Below are 26,139 nucleotides of genomic sequence, written 5' to 3' on the forward strand. Positions count from 1 at the left end.
TTAATTCTGTGAAAGAAGTAGAAACTAAGCTGACTTCAAATAAAGGATGTTGATCAACAAACAGAGTTGATGATAGGGCCTGAGAAAGAGAAAAGTAGCACAAAGTTAGGCAACGACAGGGGGAAAGCACGTGGTATTGGTAAAGAGCCCACCTGCCAATGCAGGAGACATAAGAGACGCGGGTTCAATCCCTGGGTAGGGAAGATCCCTTGAGGAGGGCATGGCAACCCATTCCAGTATTCTTGCCTGGAAAAACCCCACAAAACAGAGGGCCCCAGTGGGTTACAGTCCATAGAGTCGCAAAGAAAACAAAATGACTGTAGGGACTTACACACACACACACACACGCACACAACACGTACAGAAAGTAGGAGCCCGCCAAGTTTTATCTAGAAGCAGCAATCAACAGTTATATAATCCAATCAGAGAGAGTGTGGCCAAATGCTTTGGAGTCAGAGTCAAATCCCAGTGCTACAGCTTAGTACTGAAGTCCTAAGCCAAATTACCTAAGATGTCTAAACCTGTGTCTCCTCAGCCACTGAGTTAATTAACATTCTTGATTTAAAGAAATAAAAAGGCATAGTCGGTACCTGACAATTACTAATTCTCTAAGCAGCTCCCTAATTTCATAGCAGAAGAATTGGGTCAGAGGTAGTAAAGTGACTTGTCTAAGTTCCCACAGCCAATGGGGGGCTCAGAACTCTCTCTTTCCCCTAAGACTCAGGCCAGGGTTATGTTTGCTTTTAAATCACAACATAAACTAATAAGAATAACTGTATTCAGACAAGTGGGGTCATGTTGCAGACTAGGAGGAAGTGACATTATGTAACATCAGAATTTAGTTATATAACATTAGAATTTAAGAAATATTAAATTTCTGAGAGAATTTTATACCTAGCTTTTCAATTATTTTTGATAATTGTATATAATGAGCAGTTTTATCTTAGAAATACACACCAGGTTTTTTTTTTTTACAACTTCAAAACCTTCTAAAATGGGCAAATTTAGTAAAATGTTTAAAAATTCTTCCAGGCTGTAAAGAGTATTCTATTAATTAGGATTAGGAGGCTAATTAGGAGGCTGCCTCTTTAGAACAGAGTCTCACTCCTAAGCTTTGTAATAAAAAAACAAACTCATCAGCCTGCAACTACTTCTAAGTGAAGTTGAGTACTATTTTTTCAGTATTCAACTTAAAAGATCTCTGCAGCAGACTCACATGTTTGTTTTATAATTGCCCGCTAAACTATGATAGTTTGTTTCCAGATGGTGCCCTTCCTTCAACCTGCACACAGTCTCTCCTTGTTTGCAGGCGTTCAACCTCCTGCTGATGCCACTACCCCCACCCCTATTTAAGGCTACAGAGAGGAAATCCTAAGGAGATTTTTCCCCCCTAGTCTCCAGCAAATTTTTGGTGACGTAATATGTGGGCTGAACTTGAGTCTCCTGAGAAAGAGAGGGAATCACTATTCGAGGGTACTGTATATACAATCTGGGTCAGCTGCAGCTGGTTTTACTGCATTTCTCCATGTGGCAGACAGAGCAAAGCCACAATGCTTTCTCTGCTGGATTAAAGACAGCCCGCAGACCAGGAACTTCCACTCTACTACTTAAAATTACATAGGTGGCTTGTCAAATTCAATTGATTAGTGCTGTAAGAAGAAAGAAGCTCCTTATTACAGCTTGGATTCAACGGTCCAAAACAAAAATGCAGTTGCCATTAAAGTCACAGACGAACAAACGTTTACTCTGATTTTTAAAAGCAAGAGTAAGAGCAGCAAGTTTCTGGGCTTGCTTTATCAACAGATGCAAAAAGGTATTTTAATATTTCTTTTATTTTAAAATTCTATGTATGCTGAAATGTGTAATTGTTTTATATTTGTAGTAGAAATGTCAAAATCTCTTATTAATCAAAGACTTTTGGAACATACTACAATTTGCTTGTCTGGAAAAGGTTTTGCTTTGCAACTTTAGATAAAACTGGTCATTATATACTTTGTGATGATTAATTTGAGGTTCAATTTAATGGTATTTAGTGTGTATGTTTATAGATTGATGTACATACATTCTGCATTTCAAAAAACAAGTGCTTTAGTGACATTAGAAATTTTAACAATTAACGTTAAATGTATAAGATTTATTGCACAATGATAAAAACAAAAGGATACAAACTAAATAGTTGTAAACATGATTAGTTTGTCTTTGCAGCTACAGTGTGTGTGCTAATGATTTACATGTACTGTTAAAATATCTTAAAGTAAAGCTACAAACACAATTAAGAAAACATCAAATTAACTGCAAGGCTTTGCAACGATACCCCAATCACAGCATAACCAAATATAACCTAGTATTTAGTAATCCTAAATATAAGAGTTTTAAAATAAGTCTATGGTATTTCTTGCTAAAACTCAAACTTTTAAGTAGTTTCTAAGTTTACATGTAACAGTACTTTAACTTGGGTAACAAAAATTAAAACTGCTACAACCGGAATTATGTGACAAACCAAAGCGATGGATACATTAAGTAGTCCTAAAATCTTACAGAGCATAGTTAAGAAGGAATACAATGTGACAGAAGCACTGCATAAGTGGCCGGCGTTAACAATAGAAAGTAAGGACCCAGAAGACACAATTACTTACATACATAATTCAAAGACCAAAAGTATGTAATACTTTTAGACAAATACAATTTTGGTCAACGAACACAATTCTTTAAATATTCTATCTAGGAGCTTTGTTTAATTGTGTTACTAGACTAAAAATAAAATTACTAGTTACCAACAATGAGCTTTAAAACCAAAGACACTTAAGTTTGCTATGATTTGGGGGTTCTCTGTCCTTTTAAAAAACCAAAGAAATTCAAGGTAAGAATCTTCAACAAGCAAAAAAATGGTAAAGCTAAGTAAGATTTCCTCAACTTTACTTTCATGTCCTTTTCTTAAAGATTCAAAACTCTAAATACTGGGACAATCTCTGTTAAACATATTTTATAAGAAATTCTGATAAAATTTCCAAGAAATACTGAATCAGAAATATGTCATCCCTTTCTTTTCTGTTGTTGCCGCTATGCAAAGTACAGGACTTCAATTAAACCTTGGTTCTTATGGAAGCCTTAAGCAAGCATTTAATCTGAAACCCAGATAACTATTTATCCCTTTCTTAAACATCTCCAGGGGATGAAATCGTTCTTGAGGCTCTTCCCGGAACATAATTCACAATCTAGAAGTTCTTTATCTACAGTATCTTCAGTCCTTCATAAATTTAATTTCATTGCCTCATGCTGTTTTCAGGGCATGACACTGCCAGTTAAATGCCTCTACGCATTTACCATCTGAAAGGAAGTCAAATCTTTGCTTTCATTTCTTCTCCCTACTAACTGGCAATGTAGCAACTGTGAAGAGAAATAGTACCAATAAAATTAACTCAAAGCATGGAAGGCTTTTTTTCCCCCCTAAAAACAACCAAGCAGACATAGATTTAAACTTAAGTATACTGTAACTAATTTACAACATTCTCGTGGGGCCTAGGAAAATTTTAACATATACAGAAAGGTTTTATGAGGTAACACAGATTTATGGATCTTTCACTTTTAAAACTGAACATATGTGGGAAAATATTAAATGAGAGAATGTTTTCATAAAAGGTAACAGTAAATGTATTCTAAAAACTCATTCTTTACTCATGACGTAGCTAGTCTACTACTTAAGAAATGTGGCTCCTTATTCAGCTTTAGGTGACAACGAAATCATGACTTTTGTAAAGGATAAGGAAATTGTATTTATTTTTTTTTAAATAAACTTTCTGTTGTCCCCTTTAAATGTTAATCCTAGGTCAGATTCTCTTATCGTAGATGGTGATTCACCGTATGATTTAATTGTACAGGAACCCACAAAGAGCCAAGGCAGAATACAGCAAAAGGAAGCTATGGCTATTTTAATTTAGATTTGTATTTTCACATTTTTGTTCTTCCATAACAACACCGATACAAAGTTCCAACAGAGTTGGATTATATGCTTCTCAGTTCTATACAAATCTGTGTCTGGTAGGAATGTAAGACCTTCAATCAGAACACTGCTCAGAAAAGTCTACATGTTTTGAAGTTTCACGGTACTTTCTGAATTTTCCTTGTTTTGGTAGCTTTTTTTCATAGTAGATTACTTAGATAAAATGATTTTCTATGATCTAAGAGTTTCCATTCCATTATTGAAATGAAAGAAATGAGTGCATCTGAACAAGGGCTGCATTAACTACAGGAGAAACGCTGTACGTTTACCCATGAGGCTGATGGCTTCTATTTTACTGTCTGCAGTTTTAAAAATAAACCATATCTAAATCCCATGAATCTGCAAGTATAACAAGAAACATTTTACTGGTTTTTGGTACAGGTAACTCCAATATAGTAACTAAAGTCCTTTTTAAATAAAATAAATGAAACTTGGTCTAAATTTTCAACTGATGTCAGAAGGCAAAGGATGAAAACAAAAAATGAAAAGTACTCATCCAAGTGTGCTTCCGGCTATCTGTCAGCAAACAGAAGGCCTCGGACACAGATATGGAATATTATTATGCTCATCCCTCCTATCTTACGTTGATAAAGGAAAAAGAATTCCCTGCACTCCATCCATTCTTTGCTTTATTTTCATTATCACTCCAGTTTGCAAACCTTACTCATTTGAAAACACTGAAGTAGACATGGTTTTAGAAAGTAGTAGTCATCTTTATGAGGGAAGCCTGTTATAAAGGGGAAGCCCATCTTTATGACTCTAGTTGAAGAGTCCATATTTTATTGATACAACCTTTAATTTTAGGAGGATTCATAATCAAGTCAGACATGTTACTATCAACTGATAGAATAATATGGAGGGAAAGGAATGGCAGCAGAAAAGCTTGGGATATAAAACTGATCCACAAGTACTCGTGCATAATTAAGTAAGGGGTCAATGTAAAGAGATACAAACCAGGAAGAGACTGTGAAAGACAAGGAACACAAAGTTAAGATTCCTCTGCAGTTATGACCCAACTAGGATAAAAGTCACAGGTCTAGAGAGGTAAGAGTAGAAGATCTGAATCCCATCTAAGTGTTTCAGCTTCTCCAGGCTTATTCTCTGCAAAATGGTGTATGTTTACATCCCAGTGCTGCTGTGAATGCAAACAGTTAATATGAGTTAAGCACTACATAAATATAAAGGATTGTTGTAGTGTTGGTGATAGAAAAAAGGACAGAATATGTTGCCATATGATACAGTTGTTAATGAAAAACATGAACCCTGGAGTCTTCTGCTTGGGTTCAAATTCTGGCTCCATGTCTTAGAAAGCAGTGTGCCTCTGGGTGAGGTACTGATACTTAACATCTGGATGCCAGGTTTTTTCATTTGAAAATGAGGATAGTAATAACCTACCTCAGAGGGCTGTGGTAAAATCATTTAATGCATGTAAAAGGCTTAAACAATGCCTGGCACGCCCAATAAAAATGACCCACTGTTACTGCTGCATTGCTATTTATTAGTAGCATCATAAATCATTTGGGACCTGGCTTCCCAAATCAAAAAACAATTGGGTGGAAAATGGGATAGAAAAGTTCTTGGTATATCCACTGCCATCCTTCAAAAACAGCACACAAGAAGTTTATAAGAGAGGAAGGTGGGCTATCGTGCAGCACGGTGGGCTATACTGACGACAGGATGATACATCCTATTCATTCTAACCGCTACTGCTCTGCAGGGAGGTAATGAAAGAGAAAGGAAGCAGTTTTGCTTCCTGGAACTAGTTTTACTGTTTTCTAGAGTGTTTCTATCGATTATACCATAAAAAAATAAGCATTTATCTTTCACAGCAGAAGTGCAACATTCCAAGCACACATTTCAGCCTATGTGCCACTGCTAGAAACACTGACTAAAGAGCCAGGGAACCTGGATTCTAGACCTGGCTCTAATATTACCTACTTGTGTGGCCTTGGCCTTCAACATGCCCATGGGAGCAGAGAAGTCTTAGATGATATGAGATGGTTGTTAAACAGGCACTTTTCACTGATCAGATTCAACTACAGTTGAGTTTCTTTCCTTGGTAATGGTTATAAAAAGTTATTAATATTTTACAAAAATTCAGTTCAGTAGAACTTCTCTTAGAAGAATGAACCTGCTGAATCATATATAAACTTAGAGCATATATAGGAATATGATTTAGGAAACACGATTACCCACAGTGAGCATGCTATCATTCTCAAACTTGTCACCAATACCAAAAGGACATACTATGAAACAAGCAAAAACTACTATGCTAAAACATTCTGGTTTTACATTTTGTCTAAAAATGTTTCTTTAATTTGACAGATAAAACAGATACTTATTAGAGAAGGTCAAATTAATTCAAAACATACAATATAAAGAAAAAACACTGACCAGCAACTTTCACACTAGTTAGAGAAGAATGTTGTAATTAATTTTTTACAGGCATTGTGTACCATTTTCCGAGCCTTAAGACAACAAGTGAGCTTTTTAAAGGTAGGAGAAGTGTCTTACTAGGGTCTCAAAAGCCCCAAGAGCATCTAACCATATGCCTCAAAACAGGGACACCAAGATCTGCTCACTGAGCTGGGGAACAAAACGCATTACCTAAGATGGTAGTTGGAAAGCTCTTCTCTGAAACCTAATTTTTAAACAAATAGGAAGGCACTTAATATGGAATTTAAAAATTAATAACTTTAATTCTGGCCCCATTTATTAACACCAATAGATATTCAGTTTTTCCCTTACTTTTTTAGATTTCTGACTTAAAAAGTAGATTAATATTAATTATTTTCTACTTCTTCCCTTCATTGGTTTGCTTTTTCTTTTTTAAAGATAGCATACAACCTCATTTCAAAATGAAGGCTTTTATCTGGACCCTAAGTGTGCTATTCTTCCTACTAATGGGCATTGGACATGGCAGAGGAGGACAGTTCAAAATTAAAAAAATAACCCAGAGGAGATACCCTCGCGCCACAGATGGTAAAGAGGATGCAAAGAAATGTTCATACACATTTCTGGTACCTGAACAAAAAATAACAGGGCCAATATGTGTCAATACCAAAGGGCAAGATGCAGGTACCATTAAAGACATGATCACCAGGATGGATCTTGAGAACCTAAAGGATGTGCTCTCCAAGCAGAAGCGGGAGATAGACGTCCTGCAGTTGGTGGTGGATGTGGATGGAAACATTGTCAATGAGGTAAAGCTGCTGAGGAAAGAAAGCCGTAACATGAACTCCCGAGTCACTCAGCTCTATATGCAACTGCTGCATGAGATTATCCGAAAGAGGGATAATTCACTTGAACTTTCCCAGTTGGAAAATAAAATCCTCAATGTCACCACAGAAATGTTGAAGATGGCAACAAGGTACAGGGAACTGGAGGTGAAATACGCTTCCTTGACTGATCTGGTCAATAACCAGTCTGTGATGATCACTTTGTTGGAAGAACAGTGCTTGAGGATATTTTCTCGACAGGACCCCCATGTGTCTCCTCCTCTCGTCCAGGTCGTGCCACAGCACATCCCTAACAGTCATCAGTACACTCCTGGTCTGCTGGGAGGCAATGAGATACAGAGGGATCCAGGCTATCCCAGAGATTTAATGCCGCCACCGGATCTGGTTACTTCTCCCACCAAAAGCCCTCTCAAGATACCACCGGTAACTTTCATCAATGAAGGTGAGTTACCTCTTACTGCTAAAAATGGAAGTACAAGGTCAATATGTTTTATGGTTTATGAAATAATGCTCGTAATACATGCCTATCCTTCATTTTGGTGATGTAATTTTACATGAATATTAAATTTTCTGATTTTGTTTTCTATTAACCTGAAATTGTTCTTAAATACATCTCTCAGTCTTAACAGTTTCTAGAAACAGTATACTTTGTGGGAAAAGTAGTCATTCATCCAAATTCTTAAAATCTAAATTATTTGCACTGAGACAGGAATGAGTCCACAATCCACTCCTAACCTCTATGCCATCCTACCCGTCTCCAGCTAGGTCCTCACATTTGCTAAACATCCCTTTCATTTACCTCTTGCTGTTCTTCTCATCATTATCTTCCTCAGAAGGAATGTGTAACAATTAGTTCTCACTCTCCTAAAGTTACCCTGGTGGCTCAGAGGTAAAGAACCCACCTGTCAATGCAGGAGAAGTGGGTTCAATCTTTGGATCAGGAGGATCCTCTGGAGAAGGCAATGACAACCCACTCTAGTATTCTTGCTTGGGAAATCCCATGGACAGAGAAGCCTGGCAGGCTACCGTCTACGGGATCACCAAGTGTCAGACACGACCTAGCGACTAAACAACAACAGTAGCTCCCGAAGCTTAGCATTAACCTCCTCCTAGCTCCACTCTCAGCACATGCACCACCTTCTGCTGCTGTGCTGAGATACTTAGTACTAGGTTCCTTGTGCTTTCCTGTCTTGAAAACATTTGCATAAAACCCAGGCTTCTTGCTCTCAGTCTCAAGAAGAAGAAAAAGTACGCTGTGCTTAGTCACTCAGCTTAGTCCAGTTCTTTGTGACCCCATGGACTGCAGCCCGCCAGGCTTCTCTGTCCATGAGGGTTCTCCAGCCAAGAATACTGGAGTGGGTTGCTCTGCCCTCCTCCAGGGGATCTTCCCAACCCAGGGATCGAACCCAGGTTTCCTGCATTGCAGCAGGATTCTTTACTATCTGAGCCACCAGGGAAGCCCATGAAAAGGTATCCACCTCACCTATTTTTCAAAGCTAAAATACCCTGTAACCATGTAAATATAAATAAGTCTTCAATCCACAAAAATCCTGAGGATTGATCCTAGTATCTCTACCTCTAATTCCATCCCTTCCTCCTTTCATTCATTATCAGTCACTGATCAAGGTGTCTGCCACAAAAAGATGAATAAGTCATCTTTGTTTCCGTCTAGTAAGCTCACTGCTAACGTTCTGAATACATTTATTTTACACATACATCCAATTTCTCATAAGCTATATTCTCCTGAATTTTTTACAAATTGATTTGTTTTCTTAAAGGGAAAGACCCAAAGGCCCAAAAGTTAAAAAAAAAAAAAAGAAAGAAAGAAAAAAATTAATTGTAGTTTATTCACTTATTGAAAAGGGAGGACAAAAAACTGCATGTAGACTAAGAAATAATTTAAAAAAAAAACAGAAAAAAGACAAAAGACTGAAAGTATGTACACTGCAAAGTGCTCGTGTCTTTCTGTAGCAGGGGACATCACTGACCATTCACACATCTCTGCTTTCTTGGGTATCCAGATGATAATACTCTAACTCTTCCTACTTCTCTAGGTCCTTCACTGGCATCTTCTTCCTTCTCCTATGACTTAAAGGCTTTCTCGAAGATGTTGTGTTTTATTAGTGGTCTCACACTCCTTCAAGGCTACAAGCTTTACCACTGCTCAGATAACTCCGGCATGGAGCTCGCCCTCCTGATTCTAACCAAAGCTGGATGTTTGCACCTGGATCATTACCTCACATGCTGCTGCTTCCTCTACTGAAATGCCTTCTTTCAGCTTATCTGTCAACCTGGTAGATTTCAAGGCTTAGCTAAAATAGTGTCTTAACTGTTATACCTACTCAGATTCAAACAAATGTATCTAGAAGGCTCCCTCCCCAAACTGCTGACAATGCCTTGAACATGTTTTTTTCCATTACATTACACTGAAGTTATTTGTCTGCATGTCTGTCTCCCTGTTAGACTGAACATTTCTGGAAGAAAGTAAACTGTCTTTTCATTTTTCCATCTCAAACATCTAGCCAGGATTAGGTGTGGCTGTTGTATTCCACATATTGTAAGCACTACAATACATGCTTGAGGAATGAATACGTAAATTAGTAACTAGACCCTAAAACAATCTTTCCCTGAACTAGCATTCTGCTTTAAGAAATAAGTCAATTATTATTGTAAAAACACTAATTACTGAGGAAAATCTAGAAAATAGTAACAAACTTTTAAAAATGCTTCTGGAATATCCAAATCCTCAGAAGTAAACTATTACTGTAGTTTACTTCTGAGGAACTACTTTATAGTTAACAGTAGTAATAGGAGTGTACATTAGAGCATAAGATGCCCTTAGTACATTTATCTTTTAAGAAATTACAGAAATTTTGGAACTCTGGTCAGAAGCTCGAGATGAGAACCTATTTATATGGGCTTCCTTGGTGGCTCAGATGGTAAAGCGCGTGTTTGCAGTGTGGGAGACCCAGGTTCAATCCCTGGGTTGGGAAGATCCCCTGGAGAAAGAAATAGCAGCCCACTCCAGTAGTCTTGCCTGGAAAACCCCATGGACAGAGGAGCCTGGTAGGCTACAGTCCATGGGGTCACTGAGAGTCGGACACAACTGAGTGACTTCATTTTTCACTTTCACTTTCTGAAAACACTTTGGTAATAATCTTCAGGTCTTTCTCCCCCGCTCCCCCCATAAACTTTAAAAATTAACCTTGTTCTTTTTCCCCCTCTATAATTATACTCTTCAGTTCAGTTCAGATCAGTCACTCAGTCATGTCTGACTCTTTGTGACCCCATGAATTGCAGCACGCCAGCCCTCCCTGTCCATCACCAACTCCAGGAGTTTACCCAAACTCATGTCCATCAAGTCGGTGATGCCATCCAGACATCTCAACCTCTGTCATCCCCTTCTCCTCCTGCCCCCAATCCCTTCCTGCATCAGGGTTTTTTCCAATGAGTCAACTCTTCGCATGAGGTGGCCAAAGTATTGGAGTTTCAGCTTCAGCATCAGTCCTTCCAACGAACACCCAGGACTGATCTCCTTCAGAATGGACTGGTTGGATCTCCTTGCAGTCCAAGGGACTCTCAAGGGTCTTCTCCAACACCACAGTTCAAAAGCATCAATTCTTCGGTGCTCAGCCTTCTTCACAGTCCAACTCTCACATCCATACATGACCACTGGAAAAACTACAGCCTTGACTAGACGGGCCTTTGTTGGCAAAGTAATGTCTCTGCTTTTCAATATGCTATCTAGGGTGGTCATAACTTTTCTTCCAAGGAGTAAGCGTCTTTTAATTTCATGGCTGCAATCACCATCTGCAGTGATTTTGGAGCCCAGAAAAATAAAGTCTGATATTGTTTCCACTGTTTCCCATCTATTTCCCATGAAGTGATGGGACCAGATGCCATGATCTTCGTTTTCTGAATGTTGAGCTTTAAGCCAACTTTTTCCCTCTCCTCTTTCACTTTCATCAAGAGGCTTTCCAGTTCCTCTTCATTTTCTGCCATAAGGGTGGTGTCATCTGCATATCTGAGGTTATTGATATTTCTGCATATCTGAGGTTATTGATATTTCTCCTGGCAATCTTGATTCCAGCTTGTGCTTCTTCCAGCCCAGCGTTTCTCATGATGTACTCTGCATAGAAGTTAAATAAGCAGGGTGACAATATACAGCCTTGACGTACTCCTTTTCCTATTTGGAACCAGTCTGTTGTTCCATGTCCAGTTCTAACTGTTGCTTCCTGACCTGCATATAGGTTTCTCAAGAGGTCAGGTGGTCTGGTATTCCCATCTCTTGAAGAATTTCCCACAGTTTATTGTGATCCACACAGTCAAAGGCTTTGGCATAGTCAAGAAAGCAGAAATAGATGTTTTTCTGGAACTCTCTTCCTTTTTCCAGCGGATGTTGGCAATTTGATCTCTGGCTCCTCTGCCTTTTCAAAAACCAGCTTGAACACCTGGAATTTCACAGTTCATGTATTGCTGAAGCCTGGTTTGGAGAATTTTGAGCATTACTTTACTAGCATGTGAGATGAGTGCAATTGTGCGGTAGTTTGAGCATTCTTTGGCATTGCCTTTCTTTGGGATTGGAATGAAAACTGACCTTTTCCAGTCCTGTGGCCACTGCTGAGTTTTCCAAATTTGCTGGCATACTGAGTGCAGCACTTTCACAGCATCATCTTTCAGGATTTGAAATAGCTCCACTGGAATCCCATCACCTCCACTAGCTTTGTTCGTGGTGATGCTTTCTAAGGCCCACTTGACTTCACATTCTAGGATGTCTGGCTCTAGGTGAGTGATCACACTATCGTGATTATCTGGGTTGTGAAGATCTTTTTTGTACAGTTCTTCTGTGTATTCTTGCCACCTCTTCTTAATATCTTCTGCTTCTGTTAGGTCCATACCATTTCTATCCTTAAAATTACACTCTTAGGAAATAAATTTCTGTAAATGAAACTGATAGGTAAATGGATTCTGACTTCTCTATTTTGGTGTATTTTACCACCCATTTCAGAATCTGTTTGGCTCATCTTTGACTCTTCCCTCCTGTCCCATGCATGGAGTCAACTGAGTTGTATCTGTGCTGCTTTTCAGTCTTTCATGGATGTGTCCCTCATTTCTGTTCAGAACCGGAACTCTAACTTAGATCCACATTATCTGTGAAAGCAGAGAGTGGACAAAAACGTCCTGGATTACTAGCTGGGTGACCTTAGCTGGGTGGAAGGGGTTGCTCTGTGTCTGTTTCCTCATCTGTAAAGTGGGGATAACAACAGTATTTACCACACATGAGGAGCCATTAGAACCATGGACCTGGCACTCAAACATTATTCTTACTGAGAATTGTAAAACAGCTTGCCAACTGATCTCTTTAACTCCATTTTCTCTTTCCACCAAAATATATTATACACTGCCAACAGATCTGCCTCAAATTTCCATCCTGATCACAACACACACCTGCCCAGCAGGTCCTTACTACAAACAGAAAACATCCAGTTTGCTTAGCCTGGGGAAGATTAATATCCTCCTCAAAAGAATCAACCCCACTTCTTTAGCTTTCCTTCTATTGATTTCTTTCACAAAAACCATCTGCTTCAATAAAATAAATCAACTCATTGTCTTCTAAATATTTTCCATGCATTCTCCCTAATTCAAATTGTAAGGCTCAGACTACAATATTATACAATACAAAAGTGAGTCCTCCTTGAAGCCTCTTTGAGAGCCTCTTTGACTTCCCCAGGCTTGAAGTGATTGTTCCTACATGAATGTCTCTACACTCTATAACAAAGACACGATATTTCTTATATTCACTGCTGAATTATCAGGTATCTTCACATGTACACACAGTACTTATGTATACACACATACATAAAATGCCTTCAGTCTATAGTGTAAGCTCCTTCATGGTAGGTGGATATTGTGTCCTTTGCAGATGCTAAATAAATGCTGATTAACTTGATATTATATTTTTATAGAGCTTCTTAAAACTGTCATTCCAAAGACCTTCATGAAAGTACTTTAACACATTCTACTCTACTGCAGTCATTCATTTTATGTTGTAACTGTCAGAAACAAGAGGCTAGTGAACCAGTAAATTGGGCAAATGATCATCATTAAGATCTCCATGCCCTCTGATTTTCAAGGGAATGATGTGGATGGAATGATCACCTGGATATATAAAGAAAGAAAAAACTTTTTTATATTCTCTTAAAAATAGATGTCTTGTCTAAGCCTTTAATGTATATAATTTATCAGTAATTTTTACATATAATTTATAAATAAACATAACTGAAGTGTGTGAATTTTTTTTTTTTAACTGATGGGATGTATAGTCACATAAATATGGGGATGACTGCCATGGAGTATCTTAATTTGATGGTTATCGCCAGTTCTGGAAGAAATGATAATTCACATATTCAGACAATGACACACTAAACATGCCTATGGGAAATGAGACACATCAGCTCTAGGTTTTACTAGACACTGAGCTGCAGTGCCAAAAAATCCAGTATTAGAGAGTTAAATCTCATGCTAAGGATTTAGCATATCAAAGGTCCCATTAAACAGACTTGCTTTAAAAGAAATAATGGTGTTTATATCCCAAATAAACCAATCCTTAATGTAAAAATGAAGCACGGGCATAACTTCTTCTGTTATTCATTATATATTTGTTGTTCTAAGCAAACATTAACTTTTTATTTTTTTCTGTAAATGTTGGTCTCTGAAACTCAAGGACATTAATTAGCTACAAGGGAAACTGCACAGAATTAAGGAAACTTGTTTTCTTTGTTATTGACCCTGGGTAAGTCACTTTGCCTGTTTTTCTCATTTGTACAAGTACTGGTGGGACTGGAAGACTCTAAAACCTCTTTCTAGTTCTAGTATTCTGTGATTCTTATCAAATATAAACTACAACAAGCAACAACAGACTTGCTATTTTTTCTTTATATATAATGTGCTAAAATCTTTGTTCATATTATTCCTATGTCAGACTGGAAAATATGTCAGCTGTTTGGGTACTTGAACAAAAAGGGCAAACATGGATGTCTATTGCTGAACTCACATATGCTCCTGGCACCAAGAATTTCATATTACTGCCCTCTACATGTAGGTACATGGTCATTCTAAACCCTTTAAATGAATAACGTGTATGTATATTTAAAAAGTGTCCTAGCCAATCACAGAAAGTCAAATACTATACAATTATTCTACATATATGTGAGGTATCTACAGTAAATTCAGAGGGACAGAGAGTAGAATGGTGGCTGCCAGGGGCTGGGGGAGGGGACGATGCTGAGTTGTTATTTAATGCGTACAGAGTTTTAGTTTTCCAAGAGGAAAAGAGCTATGGAGATTAATTGTATAGTAATGAAAATGTACTAATGCCACTCAACTGTATACTTAAAGATGGTTAAGCTGGTACATTTTATGTTATATATATCTTACCAGCATTTTTAAAAAGGTATCTTAATGACAGGCAATTTTATATTTTCATTTAAAATGGTTATAAGAAAAGTGCACCTCAGGAGAATAAACTTACTATGAGCTTATGGCAAAAAACAGAATATTTTTGTTCATTTACAATAAATAATCCCCAGAAAAATTACTTTCCCTCTACCTGAAAAACAAAATGTTTGGGAATGTAACTATACATTTGGCAGACTGCTATCAAAAAATTCTTAACTGGTAATGTTGTTCATTGGCGATAGTCTTTAATAAAAGAAAACACTTTCCTTTTACAGATGGTATATTTATAAGTTCATTCCTTGTAGGTAAATGAAGTTGAGAAAGTTCCTTCATAGTATGTTAGAGAATAGACCTGCATACCAGGAAATCTGGATTCTGGCAAGGCTCTTCTGAGGCTCAGTTGCTTCTTTTGTAAGAGCTTGTTGTGATGATTAAACGAGGTGATACAAATGAAAATAAGCTTTGTGTATGCTCTGACCATCCTTGTCGTATTTTTTTGGAGTGTACTTTCCAATATATGCCTTGCCATGTATGGGAATATAAAAGGCAATCTAATAAAGTTAAGTTTGAAAAACAGTCATTAGAAACTAAAAACATGCTTTTTAGTAAGTAATAAGCTAATTTTCAATTTAATTATTTATAATGCTTCCCATTAGTAAATTTTAAAAATGCAGCTGGTTTCAGTGGAATACTTATATTAACATTTAAACCAACAAAAACTAAATTAACGAGGACGACTAGTTGAGCAAAGGGGCTGAAGTACGCTTCTATTAACCAGTTATGAAAAACAATTGGTATATTCTTCAGTTCAGTTCAGTCGCTCAGTCGTGTCTGACTCTTTGCGACCCCATGAATCGCAGCACACCAGGCCTTACTGTCCATCACCAACTCCCGGAGTTCACTCAGACTCACGTCCATCGAGCAAGTGATGCCATCAAGCCATCTCATCCTATGTCGTCCCCTTCTCCTCCTGCCCCCAGTCCCTCCCAGCGTCAGAGTCTTTTCCAATGAGTCAACTCTTTGCATGAGGTGGCCAAAGTACTGGAGTTTCAGCTTTAGCATCAGTCCTTCCAAAGAAATCCCAGGACTGATCTCCTTTAGAATGGACTGGTTGGATCTCCTTGCAGTCCAAGGGACTCTCAAGAGTCTTCTCCAACACCACAGTTCAAAAGCATCAATTCTTCAGCGCTCAGCCTTCTTCACAGTCCAACTCTCACATCCATACATGACCACAGGAAAAACCATAACCTTGACTAGACAGACCTTTGTTGGCAAAGTAATGTCTCTGCTTTTGAATATGCTATCTAGGTTGGTCATAACTTTCGTTACAAGAAGTAAGCGTCTTTTAATTTCATGGATGCAGTCACCATCTGCAGTGATTTTGGAGCCCAAAAAAATAAAGTCTGACACTGTTTCCCCATCTATTTCCCATGAAGTGATGGGACCAGATGCCATGTATATTCTTAAGTAACTTCAATATAAGAGCTCAGGTTGCTAACTGCATTTTAAGCTTATAGATTAATAAACAAAGTAATTCATATTTTTACAAGAAAGAATCTATTATCACTTTAGAAGGCATTTGCCTCAAATTTCCCATTCCAGAAATGCTAAATATATTTATCTTATACTTAACTCAACCCAATTAAAAAATTTACCCCTCGAAAGATTTTACTTGCTGACCAGTTATCTGAAAGTTCTAAGCTGGTTATCCCTTTCGTCCTACTTCTTCTATCACAAAAAACACAGTACTGGGACAAAGTAAGGAAATTAATGAGAAATTCAACAACAAAAAGAAAAGGATTTACCTCTCAACTTAAGTAATTAAACAGTTTCTTTATAGAAAGAGGACAGGTATGTTAAATAAAGATGGCTTCCAGTAAAGGTGCTATTCAAAGTATGAAATCTTCTTGTCTTTTTCAACACACTGTTCTGTTCAAAACATGGGTTCTTCATAAAAAAATACATGTTGTGAGATATGTGGCATGACTGGTCAGTATTTTTCTTTCTTTCTTTTTTTTTTTTTGGTATTTTTCTATGATGAATCAGACCTATTAACTGGACTTTGTTAGTCTTATACAAATTTTAATCACCAAATAAACTGAGGAAGAAAGAGACCAGCCCTTCATATTCAATGTACAGAATTCCATTTTCACGCTTTGAGAAGAATCCAATTGCATCATAGAAAACAACTATTTCAAGATTACTCAGTGCAAGTCACTGATGTAGAAAACGAACTTATGGTTAGCAGGAGGGAAAAGTGGGGGAGAGGGGTAAATTGGGAGATTGGGATTGACAGACACACATTACTATATATAAAATAGATAATAATAAGAATCTACTGTATGGCACAGGGAACTCTACTCAGTACTCTGTATTGACCTATATGGGAAAATAATCTAAAAAAAAAAAAAAAGAATGGACATATGTATATGTATAACTGATTCACTTTGCTGTATACCTGAAACTAACACAACACTAAATCAGCTATATATACTCCAATAAAAATTTTTAAGAGGTTGTAAGCAAAAGGCTGTAATAAAATTCTTATTTTGGAAGAAAGGTACTCCTAGTCTATACCCGTAAATGACTAATAACAAATTCCTGAATCATATCATAGATAAACAAATTAATTTCTGATACTACACAAACCAGCAAGTTAAACTGGGAAACTGGCCTCTCAAAAATAAAGCTGGTACTTCTTTACTAGTCATTTAAGAATGCCTGGGAAGCACTTTTTATGGTAAAGAGAAAGCAGTAAAACATTTAATATAAGAATGATCTATAATCTAATCGCATAGCAGAAAATAAATAAGATATGAAAGTAATAATGAGAAAATATTTCTGCCAAGATCAATAGTATACACTGGGCTAAGACAGGTTAATGGTTTATTTATAAAAATAAATATAAACAAACACTAAATTCTGATACTTATTAGCTTTACTGAGGAGGAAAAAAATAGCTGCAAATACTGCTAATTTTATCCACATGTCTCAGAAAAGAATTTCTATCACATTTTCCTAAGCCTTGATATCAAGCAAGTATAACAGGCATCCAAAACTGCAAACATGAAGCTCACTACAAAAAAGTGGGTTTTGAAGATAATTTTAAATTTGCATAAACTGAAATCTTATCAAATCAAAGCTGGATCTAGAAAACCCAGGAACTCCCCAATTTGCCTAAATATCTGAGGGCCTATTAAATAGCAGAAGAGAGACAAATGGCATTCTACAAATATTCTGTCAAGGCTCAAAATGACGCTTACAAATGTTTTACAGCAATTCCAATAATCTAATACAAGTCCAACTTGTGAATATATATAGTAGAATATAAAATGTAAACTGTCAAAATTATACTCAAATGAGTACAGAGCAAACATTTACAAAGATGACATTCACTGAAGAAGCACACTTACGGAATGAGATTTGTAGGTACTGCAACAAAAACACTTCATGTATGCATTAACTATAATACTGATATAAGTTTTAAAAGCAGTGTTCCTCAGATATTCTTGACTGTTCTGAAAGTGACAACTTAGAAAAAATCTGGTTAATTTTGTAAACAACTATGACAACTGCATTCTCAGACTGAAGACATCAATTTCAACCCTGCAGCAGACCTCAAGAGCTCTAAGAGCCACCCTCCACCACAGACATCTCATGCTGAACTTCTAACTCTCCTGGTTCATCAAGCTCTCTTCTCTCCATGCCTCGGCAGATGGAGCCAACACCATGGTTTCCCCACAAGTCTGGGTTAGCTAGTTCTTAGCCAGGTTTCCTGTGTGCCCTGCGGCCGATTGGAGGACTCATCAGGATATAGTGGAGTCTTCTCTCCCCACTTCCTCCTGGACTCTGTGGCTGTTTCTCTATCCCTGGAGCCTAACACAGTCTCCAGCCTATTGCAGATGCAGAAAAGACAGAACCAAGGAAACCACTGTGGCTGCCAGGAATCGTTTAATTCAACAAATATTTGAGCACTGAAGTGAGTTAAGCTAGATACACAGTTAAACTGGATATAAAAACTAGAGCTCTCACCCACAAGTAAATAAATAAAACATGTTACCATGCATTGCACAAAATAATCTAAGACTGGATCTGGAAATCATACTTCATTTAAACTTCTCTACCCTTCTCTGACTTGACTTGCATGCTTCTGTAACGTGAAGTAGCTCATACATGACTGGTTACAAAAACAATGGTGAATAACATCAGTGAAACAAAGTGGTCAAATTGGTTCACATGGGATTTTATCCAAGCATAGTAATGTTCTGTGCCACAAATAACTGCAGATGAACACAAAGTATGCTAAGAGCTAACATTAACTGTTATTTTTAGTGCATGATTTTGCAGAACATGAGGTTTTTCAGGAATACATTATTTTTCTACAATAGAAATGAGTGTACATTCAACTTTGAATAGCCACATTAAATCTTTTAATAAAACAAACGTATTTATTACACAAGCTACTTAAATTATTAAATAAGTTACTACTATGTGTAAAGGTCAGCAACAAAGAAGAAAAGGGAACTAAGTTACTGATGATGACTATTTTATTAAGCACTGTGTTAAAGGCTATGAATACTTTGTAATTTAAATTCAATAACCGAGAAGGTAGATAGGTAAAAATAATTCACATTGCATTTAAATGGAATGTGATCTAATTTACAGCTAGTGTGAAAAGGAAAAACATTATTTTTAGAAGAGCCCTCCCTAGCTTAAGAAACTATTTATGAGCTTTCACAATCTAACCAATATCCTCACAACTATAAAAACATAAATTCTTAACAAAAATTTAATAAATCAAGCTATATATAAAAATGATAATATAACATGACCAAGTTGAGGTTATCGCAGGAACAAAAGGTTGGTTTAACACTAAAAATACAATCAATAGAATTTATCATATTAACAAATAAAAAAGAAAAACCATATCATCATGTCAGTAGATAAATAAAAAGCCTTGACAAAATCCTAAATCCATTCATGGTAACAGCTCTCAACAAACTAGAAATAGAAGGAACAAGAATTTTTAAAGTAGTTATTACAGCTTAAAGGAAACTATGTCCATAATAAATGCAAGACTGGAATCTCAGAAGAGAAATAAAAATGATAAAAAATAATCTAATTGAAGCTCTAGAACTAAGAAATTTAATACTTAAAATAAATATAACCCAAGAAAGGCAGCATTATGTATTTCCAGTTTCTATAAATTTTTAGTAGCAATCAGTAGTGCTTACACAGTCATTATAATTTTTAAAAACCCAAAACAGAGAAATATCAATGAAACACAATAAAAATATGGACTAGAGAAATTGATCATCTCTTCTTTTTGCGTGTGGTTTTCAATTTCCCTGTATTTAAAATGTGAAAGAAACTCTGATTCATTTGCTTAACAAACTATTAAGTTTGAACTTAATAGTTCAAACACTGATGACAAGAAGTCAGAAGAAAAACAAAAACAGTCTCCATCCTTAAGAATAATCTAGAGGGAAGAGTTTACAGTTTCTAAGAAACCCTTCTCATGTTGTAGCTGTGTAACTATTTATTTAATGAGATTAATCCTACCCCAATAAGGCCCCATAAGGGACCTTGTACATACTTGGCATTGTACTGAAAACACATTCCTCAAAATTTCAACAATCCTATTATCATTACAGTACAGATTTTCTTGTATGAATTTTACTTGACTAAACTCTCACACAATTTCTAAAAATTCTACACGTCAGAACTTAAAATTTTTTAGTAAAATATAAAATTTGACAACTGAAATTTCTATATTCATTTGGTTGTTCTTTAGGGTAACTTAGGGTTGATCTTTAGGGTAATTCTTATTTCTGAATCACTTAATATTTTGACATGCTTATTAAAAAATTCAAAGCATCAAAACACTGGAGAAGGGTGAAACTGAAGAATGCTCAGTAAACTAGATGCTATCTTTCTTTAGATCAGAAATATGGAAATCACAAGTTCAAGAGTCAGATACTCTACAAACGACTTCACAAAATGTTCTGTCGTTTTAAAATATATGAAGAACTTATCAGTGGATTAAAAAATAGGGAGTGAATTCATACAACTGTGAGATAACATGGGAACAATTGTAGCATAACAGTTCAGAGCATGGGTTCTGGGATTAGAAAAAAGTGGGCTTAAGTCTAGGGTTTAAAGACTAGTCAGTTAACTGTTTCATCTACAGAACATCTGTAAACTATTAGAAGGTTACTGTGTAGATTAAATAAGAAAATTACTGTTAGTCATATAAATTGATACAACACTTTAGAAAGGCATGTTGCCAACATTCCTGAAATGTATTCTTATGAACTGTTGTATGAGGGAAAAACTTTAAAGATTCCATAAGCTTGGGAGACTGGTTTATTTCAGGGCTTCTCAGTCTTTCATATGTGAATGTATACTGTGTTTCTGAAAGGGTAATATAATACTTAGCAGTTCTAAAACTTACTTGACCGTGGTATGCCATTTTCACTGAGTATCTCAAGGGACTAGCGTGATCCACTGAAATCAAATTTTGGTAACTATAAATTGGACCCCATGAAAAACTGTAAAACTGTTCACACACTTTTGATCTAGCAGATCAATCCTGCAAGATTTTCATACGTATGAAAAAATGAAGTAAAAAAGAAGACACTATGTATAGTGTTACTTATAATAGCAAAAATCAGATGAAACCTCAGTGCCTAATGGCAGAGGTAAGCATGATGTATCAACATCAAAGACTGTGTCTTACACTTACTGTAAGCGCTAGAATGGAGGCTGTAGTCCCATGGAAATGTTTCTTGAAACAAAAAGAATACAATTTTCTATGAGTGTCAGAATTATAACAATACAAAAAATATATGTATTTGGACAAAGACTTGCAAGAACAGTGGAAAATCAAGTTAATGTTCCAGATAGTGGGACTCGGGGGAGGGTAATTCTTTTATTTAGATGCTTTTTTAAAAAAAATTTAGTTTCTTTAGCTTTTAGAGGTTTGTGTACACAATATATTAAAAATGGTATCTGTAAAGAAAGATACAATGGTAAGACTCTTGACTAAAAACTACTTTAATATGGCTCTTTTCCTATTAAGTTTCCTGGCAATCAAAGCCAAACCAAAATTTTAATTACAGGACCATACAAAGATTGTCAGCATGCAAAAGACGCTGGACATTCAGTCAGTGGGATTTATATGATCAAACCTGAAAACAGCAATGGACCAATGCAACTATGGTGTGAGAACAGTTTGGATCCTGGGGGTTGGACTGTTATTCAGAAAAGAACAGATGGCTCTGTCAACTTCTTCAGAAACTGGGAAAATTATAAGGTAAATCAGTGATTCAGCCCTGGTGGGAGAGGTAGACAAAGCAGCTCTTGCAAGAATAGTCATTCTATGCAACAAATAAGATACACAGCTAAAAAATTGCTCTTCGTATGTTTTTCATTATCTGCATTTGTCCAAAAGACAATCCTCATCTTTGGTTTCAAGTCAAAATTAAAATGTAAAAAGGAAACTAAAGATGTACTTTAAAATGTTCCCTTTCAGTCTGGATGATTTACACATATATTTAATTCTTTGCAAAGATTGATCCTAATTTCATTTTCTAGGAAGACAACTGCTTTTTTGTTCACGACCACATCTGCACCCATTATCAAGTGTATTTAATCGGAGGTAAACAATCTTAGAAAAAAGGTCATGTTTTGGAAGTCCTATACTCTGTATTATTGCTTATAATAAGGAGACATTAATATATCCATGTGAGAAATTGTATAAATTTCTAAACAAGTAACAAGTGAAAGAACACAACCTCTTTGAAAATACATTTAGCATTAAGATCAGGTTTATCAAACTTATATTCTGCTGCATACTTGCGATGGCAAATATTTATGGAAATAGGATAGTTAATTTGTTACTTTCTTCAAACATTAACCTACAATTTTCCAACAGGACTTTGAAGATTACTATTTTATCATCTTACATTTACTAATTTTATTTTTAATAGAGCTAAAGAAGATAATTTGTTCTAAAACAGATACTACCATTTTTGCTGAGTATCATAAAAAATGTTAGATGTATTATTTATTTGACTATGGTGGAGACAATACCTATATTACTTTTAGAACAAAAATTTGTTTCTTTGTATGAGTATGAAAGAAATCAGGAACGCTTTTCGAGGATCTGGGTAGTGTACTAGTTAATATTTTTAGTTTCTATGAGTAATTTCAATTATGCTTTTATCTTATTTGTAGACTTTGGAGTTAGTTGTGCAAATAAATGCTGACAAATTGAGAGAAAGCAAAACAAAACAAAGTGATTACGTGGGACTTCAGTAGAACAGGTGATCTACAAAAATGGAAGATTACATTAACACTTAAATGGTCAATACCTTTCAGCTATCAGGTGTTTAAAACATCTAGAAAATGCTCACTATCTCTACACTCATTCATGTATGCATGTTCTTTGTTTAATAACAGAAAGGATTTGGAAACATCGATGGAGAATATTGGCTTGGACTGGAAAATATCTATTTGCTTAGCAATCAAGATAATTATAAGTTATTGATTGAATTAGAAGACTGGAGTGACAAAAAAGTCTATGCAGAATATAGCAGTTTCCGCCTGGAACCGGAAAGTGAATTCTATAGACTGCGTCTGGGGACTTACCAGGGGAATGCTGGGGATTCCATGATGTGGCATAATGGTAAACAGTTCACCACTCTGGACAGAGATAAAGATATGTATGCAGGTGAGTGAGAAAAAACTGATGCGTCTTCTTTGCAGGATCACCACTTTCTATGCACTAAATAGAACCCAGTTATAAAGTATATGCCACTGAAGTCTTTTCAGAAAAGTTGTTTTGGACTCAGTCAAAGGGAATACAACCTGCTAAAAGGAACAGCTTTTTAGGAGCTCTTCTCTAAGGCAATCGCAAAGCGTGAACTCTGTGAACAAGGTCTTGCTGTTCTAACCTGATGGGGTGGGATGGGAAACAAAACATAGTCATCTGGAAATAAACTTGCAACTGCCTACAACTGCTAACAAATCCCACTGGACACCTACCATGTGGTAGGCACTGTTGTAGGCTCTGAGGAACACAGCAGTGAACAAAGTTCCTGCCCTTTGGGAACTTACTTTCTGGAAGTAAATAAAATGATTTCTCAGGTGGTGGCAAGTGCTTCAGGAAAAGTAAAACTGAACAAGCAACAGGGAGGGTGCCATTTTCCGTGGGTTGGACAAAAAAGGTGACATTTGAACAAGGCCCTGAAGGGAGTGAAGGAAGCGAGTCATTTGGGTACATGGGGTAAAGGCACTTTTTGGTAAAGACGACTAGCAAGATGACTGCAGCAGGGGGTACAGGAACTGCAGAAAAGCTTTATTCAGAGGAGAAATATTCTCTTTAGAAAGACTCAATCAGGTCATCCACATAATGTAATTTTTAATTTAATTTTCACACACTTTTTGCCTTTTTAGCCTAGGTTTCTGGCTCTGATAAAGCGATATCTCCTGAAAATTGATTTATTTTTACATTGAGTTCTATGGCAAGCAGCACACAGGTCTCTATTTCACTCTGGCAAAAGAGGAAAAAGAAGACAGATATGACCATAATATATGCCTTATTTACAGAAACTCATTTGATTTGTTAATAGTACTATTTTAGATATAGATTTTTTTGCTATTTTAAAAATCAATTTTACCCAACTTTACTCTCTTTAGCAACTCCATATCTTTTTCCCTCCCAATCTCTCCCATTTCTCTCTCTTACATACAAACACTACTTGCATTTTACTTACCCTGCCTCCCAGCAAAGAAAATCACTCACAACAACAACAAAAAAAGCATGTGCTAATAAGCAAAGAGCAAAATAAAAAAGGCAATTCAAGTGATCTTTCAAGTAGTTGATACTCAAGCAACAGTAACAGGATAAATGAAAAAACACCACTGTGAAGATAAAGGTTAACTGAAATCAGTAAGAAAAACTCAAACTGTTCTCAAAGTAGAGTAGGTTTTTGATGGTTTACAGAGTACCACACTTAGAAGAAACTTTTACTCTGATGTCTGTATTTTTTTTCCTCAAAGGAAACTGCGCCCACTTCCATAAAGGAGGATGGTGGTACAATGCCTGTGCACACTCGAATCTCAATGGAGTCTGGTACAGAGGAGGCCATTACAGAAGCAAGTACCAAGATGGGATATTTTGGGCCGAATACCGAGGTGGCTCATACTCCTTGAGAGCAGTTCAGATGTTGATCAAGCCTATTGACTGAAGAGACGCAGTCTCCAATTTAAATGACACAGAACTCTAATTTTCAGTTCTTAAAAATGTAAATGTTACATGTGTATTATTTTGCACAATTCATTTCTACAGATATAGTTTTTTAAGTGAATTTTTACTATAACTATAAAAGGGGATTTATGAATATAGTTTCATCTTCCCTTAATATACTGTAGAAGATTATCTGCATCTATAATCCAAGTTATTTTAAAAATATTATTGACTGAATACAGCCAAAGTTTGTTTTCTAAAATGTAAATTATTTGTCACAACGTAAAACAAATTTTAGCTTTATTTTAAATCAAAATTCAATACATGTCAAGATCTTTAACAATTTATTTAAAGCCTTTATGAGAATGCTGTAACTTCCAATGGAAAAATAATTTTAAGATTTCAGCAACATCATACATTTTATTTATAAAAAATATAGACAGGAAATTAGAAAAAACTCTAGTTTTGCCAACAATTTGCATTGAATAAAAGTTATTTCAAAGTGAGTTTATGCCTTTCACATGAAATGATTAAACTTGAATTCTTGACAATATATTTTATGTCAATTTCAGAATGAAGAAATCTACAAGATACATATTTTTTAAAAACAAAAATAATGTTTACAGTATTTAAATGGCCAATTTATAGAAACAGAAATAGACAAATTAATTTTTCAATGTTACCTTCATATGATTTCGTATGAATACCAAAATTTCCTAAAATCTACTTTATGTTTTTATATCAGTAAAACATTGATATTACAAACGTGCAGAATATTTGGTGAGTCAATGGTTTTACAGAACTGAATTACAACTCTAAGCTTATTTATTAATACTTTTCCCTCCCTAATTTACTGATCTTAACTATTTAGAAAAAGTTTATCTGCTAGTCAAGTCAGAAAGTTTGGACAGCTTTACAAGCATTACTGCATACCGATGGGTGGGACTAAAACATCTTCAACGAGCTGTTAGATATCTTTCCAATACTGAGATTCAACAGTTTCAGGATGGAATCCACAGGGGTTTCAGTAGTCCAAATGGCTAATTCCAGTGTGTGTGTCTTTAGCTCATCTTTGCAACTAACAACTTTACTACCAATCTTCTAGAATAATTATCTTCTAAAAATATGTTCTGCTTAGAGCAGATCTTCCCTTAACTCATTTGTGAACTAAAAATTTTAGAGGAATCTCT

General features: G+C 36.0%; 2 protein-coding genes across 12 annotated transcripts in view; one reads left to right on the forward strand and one right to left on the reverse strand.

The window, feature by feature from the left end:
* RALGPS2 (Ral GEF with PH domain and SH3 binding motif 2) overlaps positions 1-26,139 on the reverse strand; it is a 163,734-nt gene that overhangs the window by 41,509 nt on the left and 96,086 nt on the right. The window lies entirely within an intron of this gene.
* ANGPTL1 (angiopoietin like 1) lies at positions 1,446-25,720 on the forward strand. 4 transcript variants are annotated; one of them, XM_086343623.1, is made up of 5 exons: positions 1,446-1,813; positions 6,836-7,681; positions 21,819-22,012; positions 23,161-23,431; positions 24,763-25,720. In XM_086343623.1, the coding sequence occupies exons 1-5, from the start codon at positions 1,804-1,806 to the stop codon at positions 24,948-24,950; spliced, it is 1,509 nt and encodes a 502-aa protein (XP_086199749.1). In that variant the 5' UTR covers positions 1,446-1,803; the 3' UTR covers positions 24,951-25,720. The 4 variants fall into 4 exon arrangements, with proteins under 4 accessions (XP_086199749.1, XP_086199750.1, XP_086199752.1 ...); XM_086343624.1 differs by having other exon boundaries at positions 6,840-7,681; XM_086343626.1 differs by having other exon boundaries at positions 7,510-7,681.

This window comes from Bos grunniens, chromosome 16, assembly GCF_055505025.1.
Source record: "Bos grunniens cultivar Pamir isolate PY7600 chromosome 16, Bosgru_T2T1.0, whole genome shotgun sequence".
Classification (NCBI taxonomy): Eukaryota; Metazoa; Chordata; class Mammalia; order Artiodactyla; family Bovidae; genus Bos; species Bos grunniens.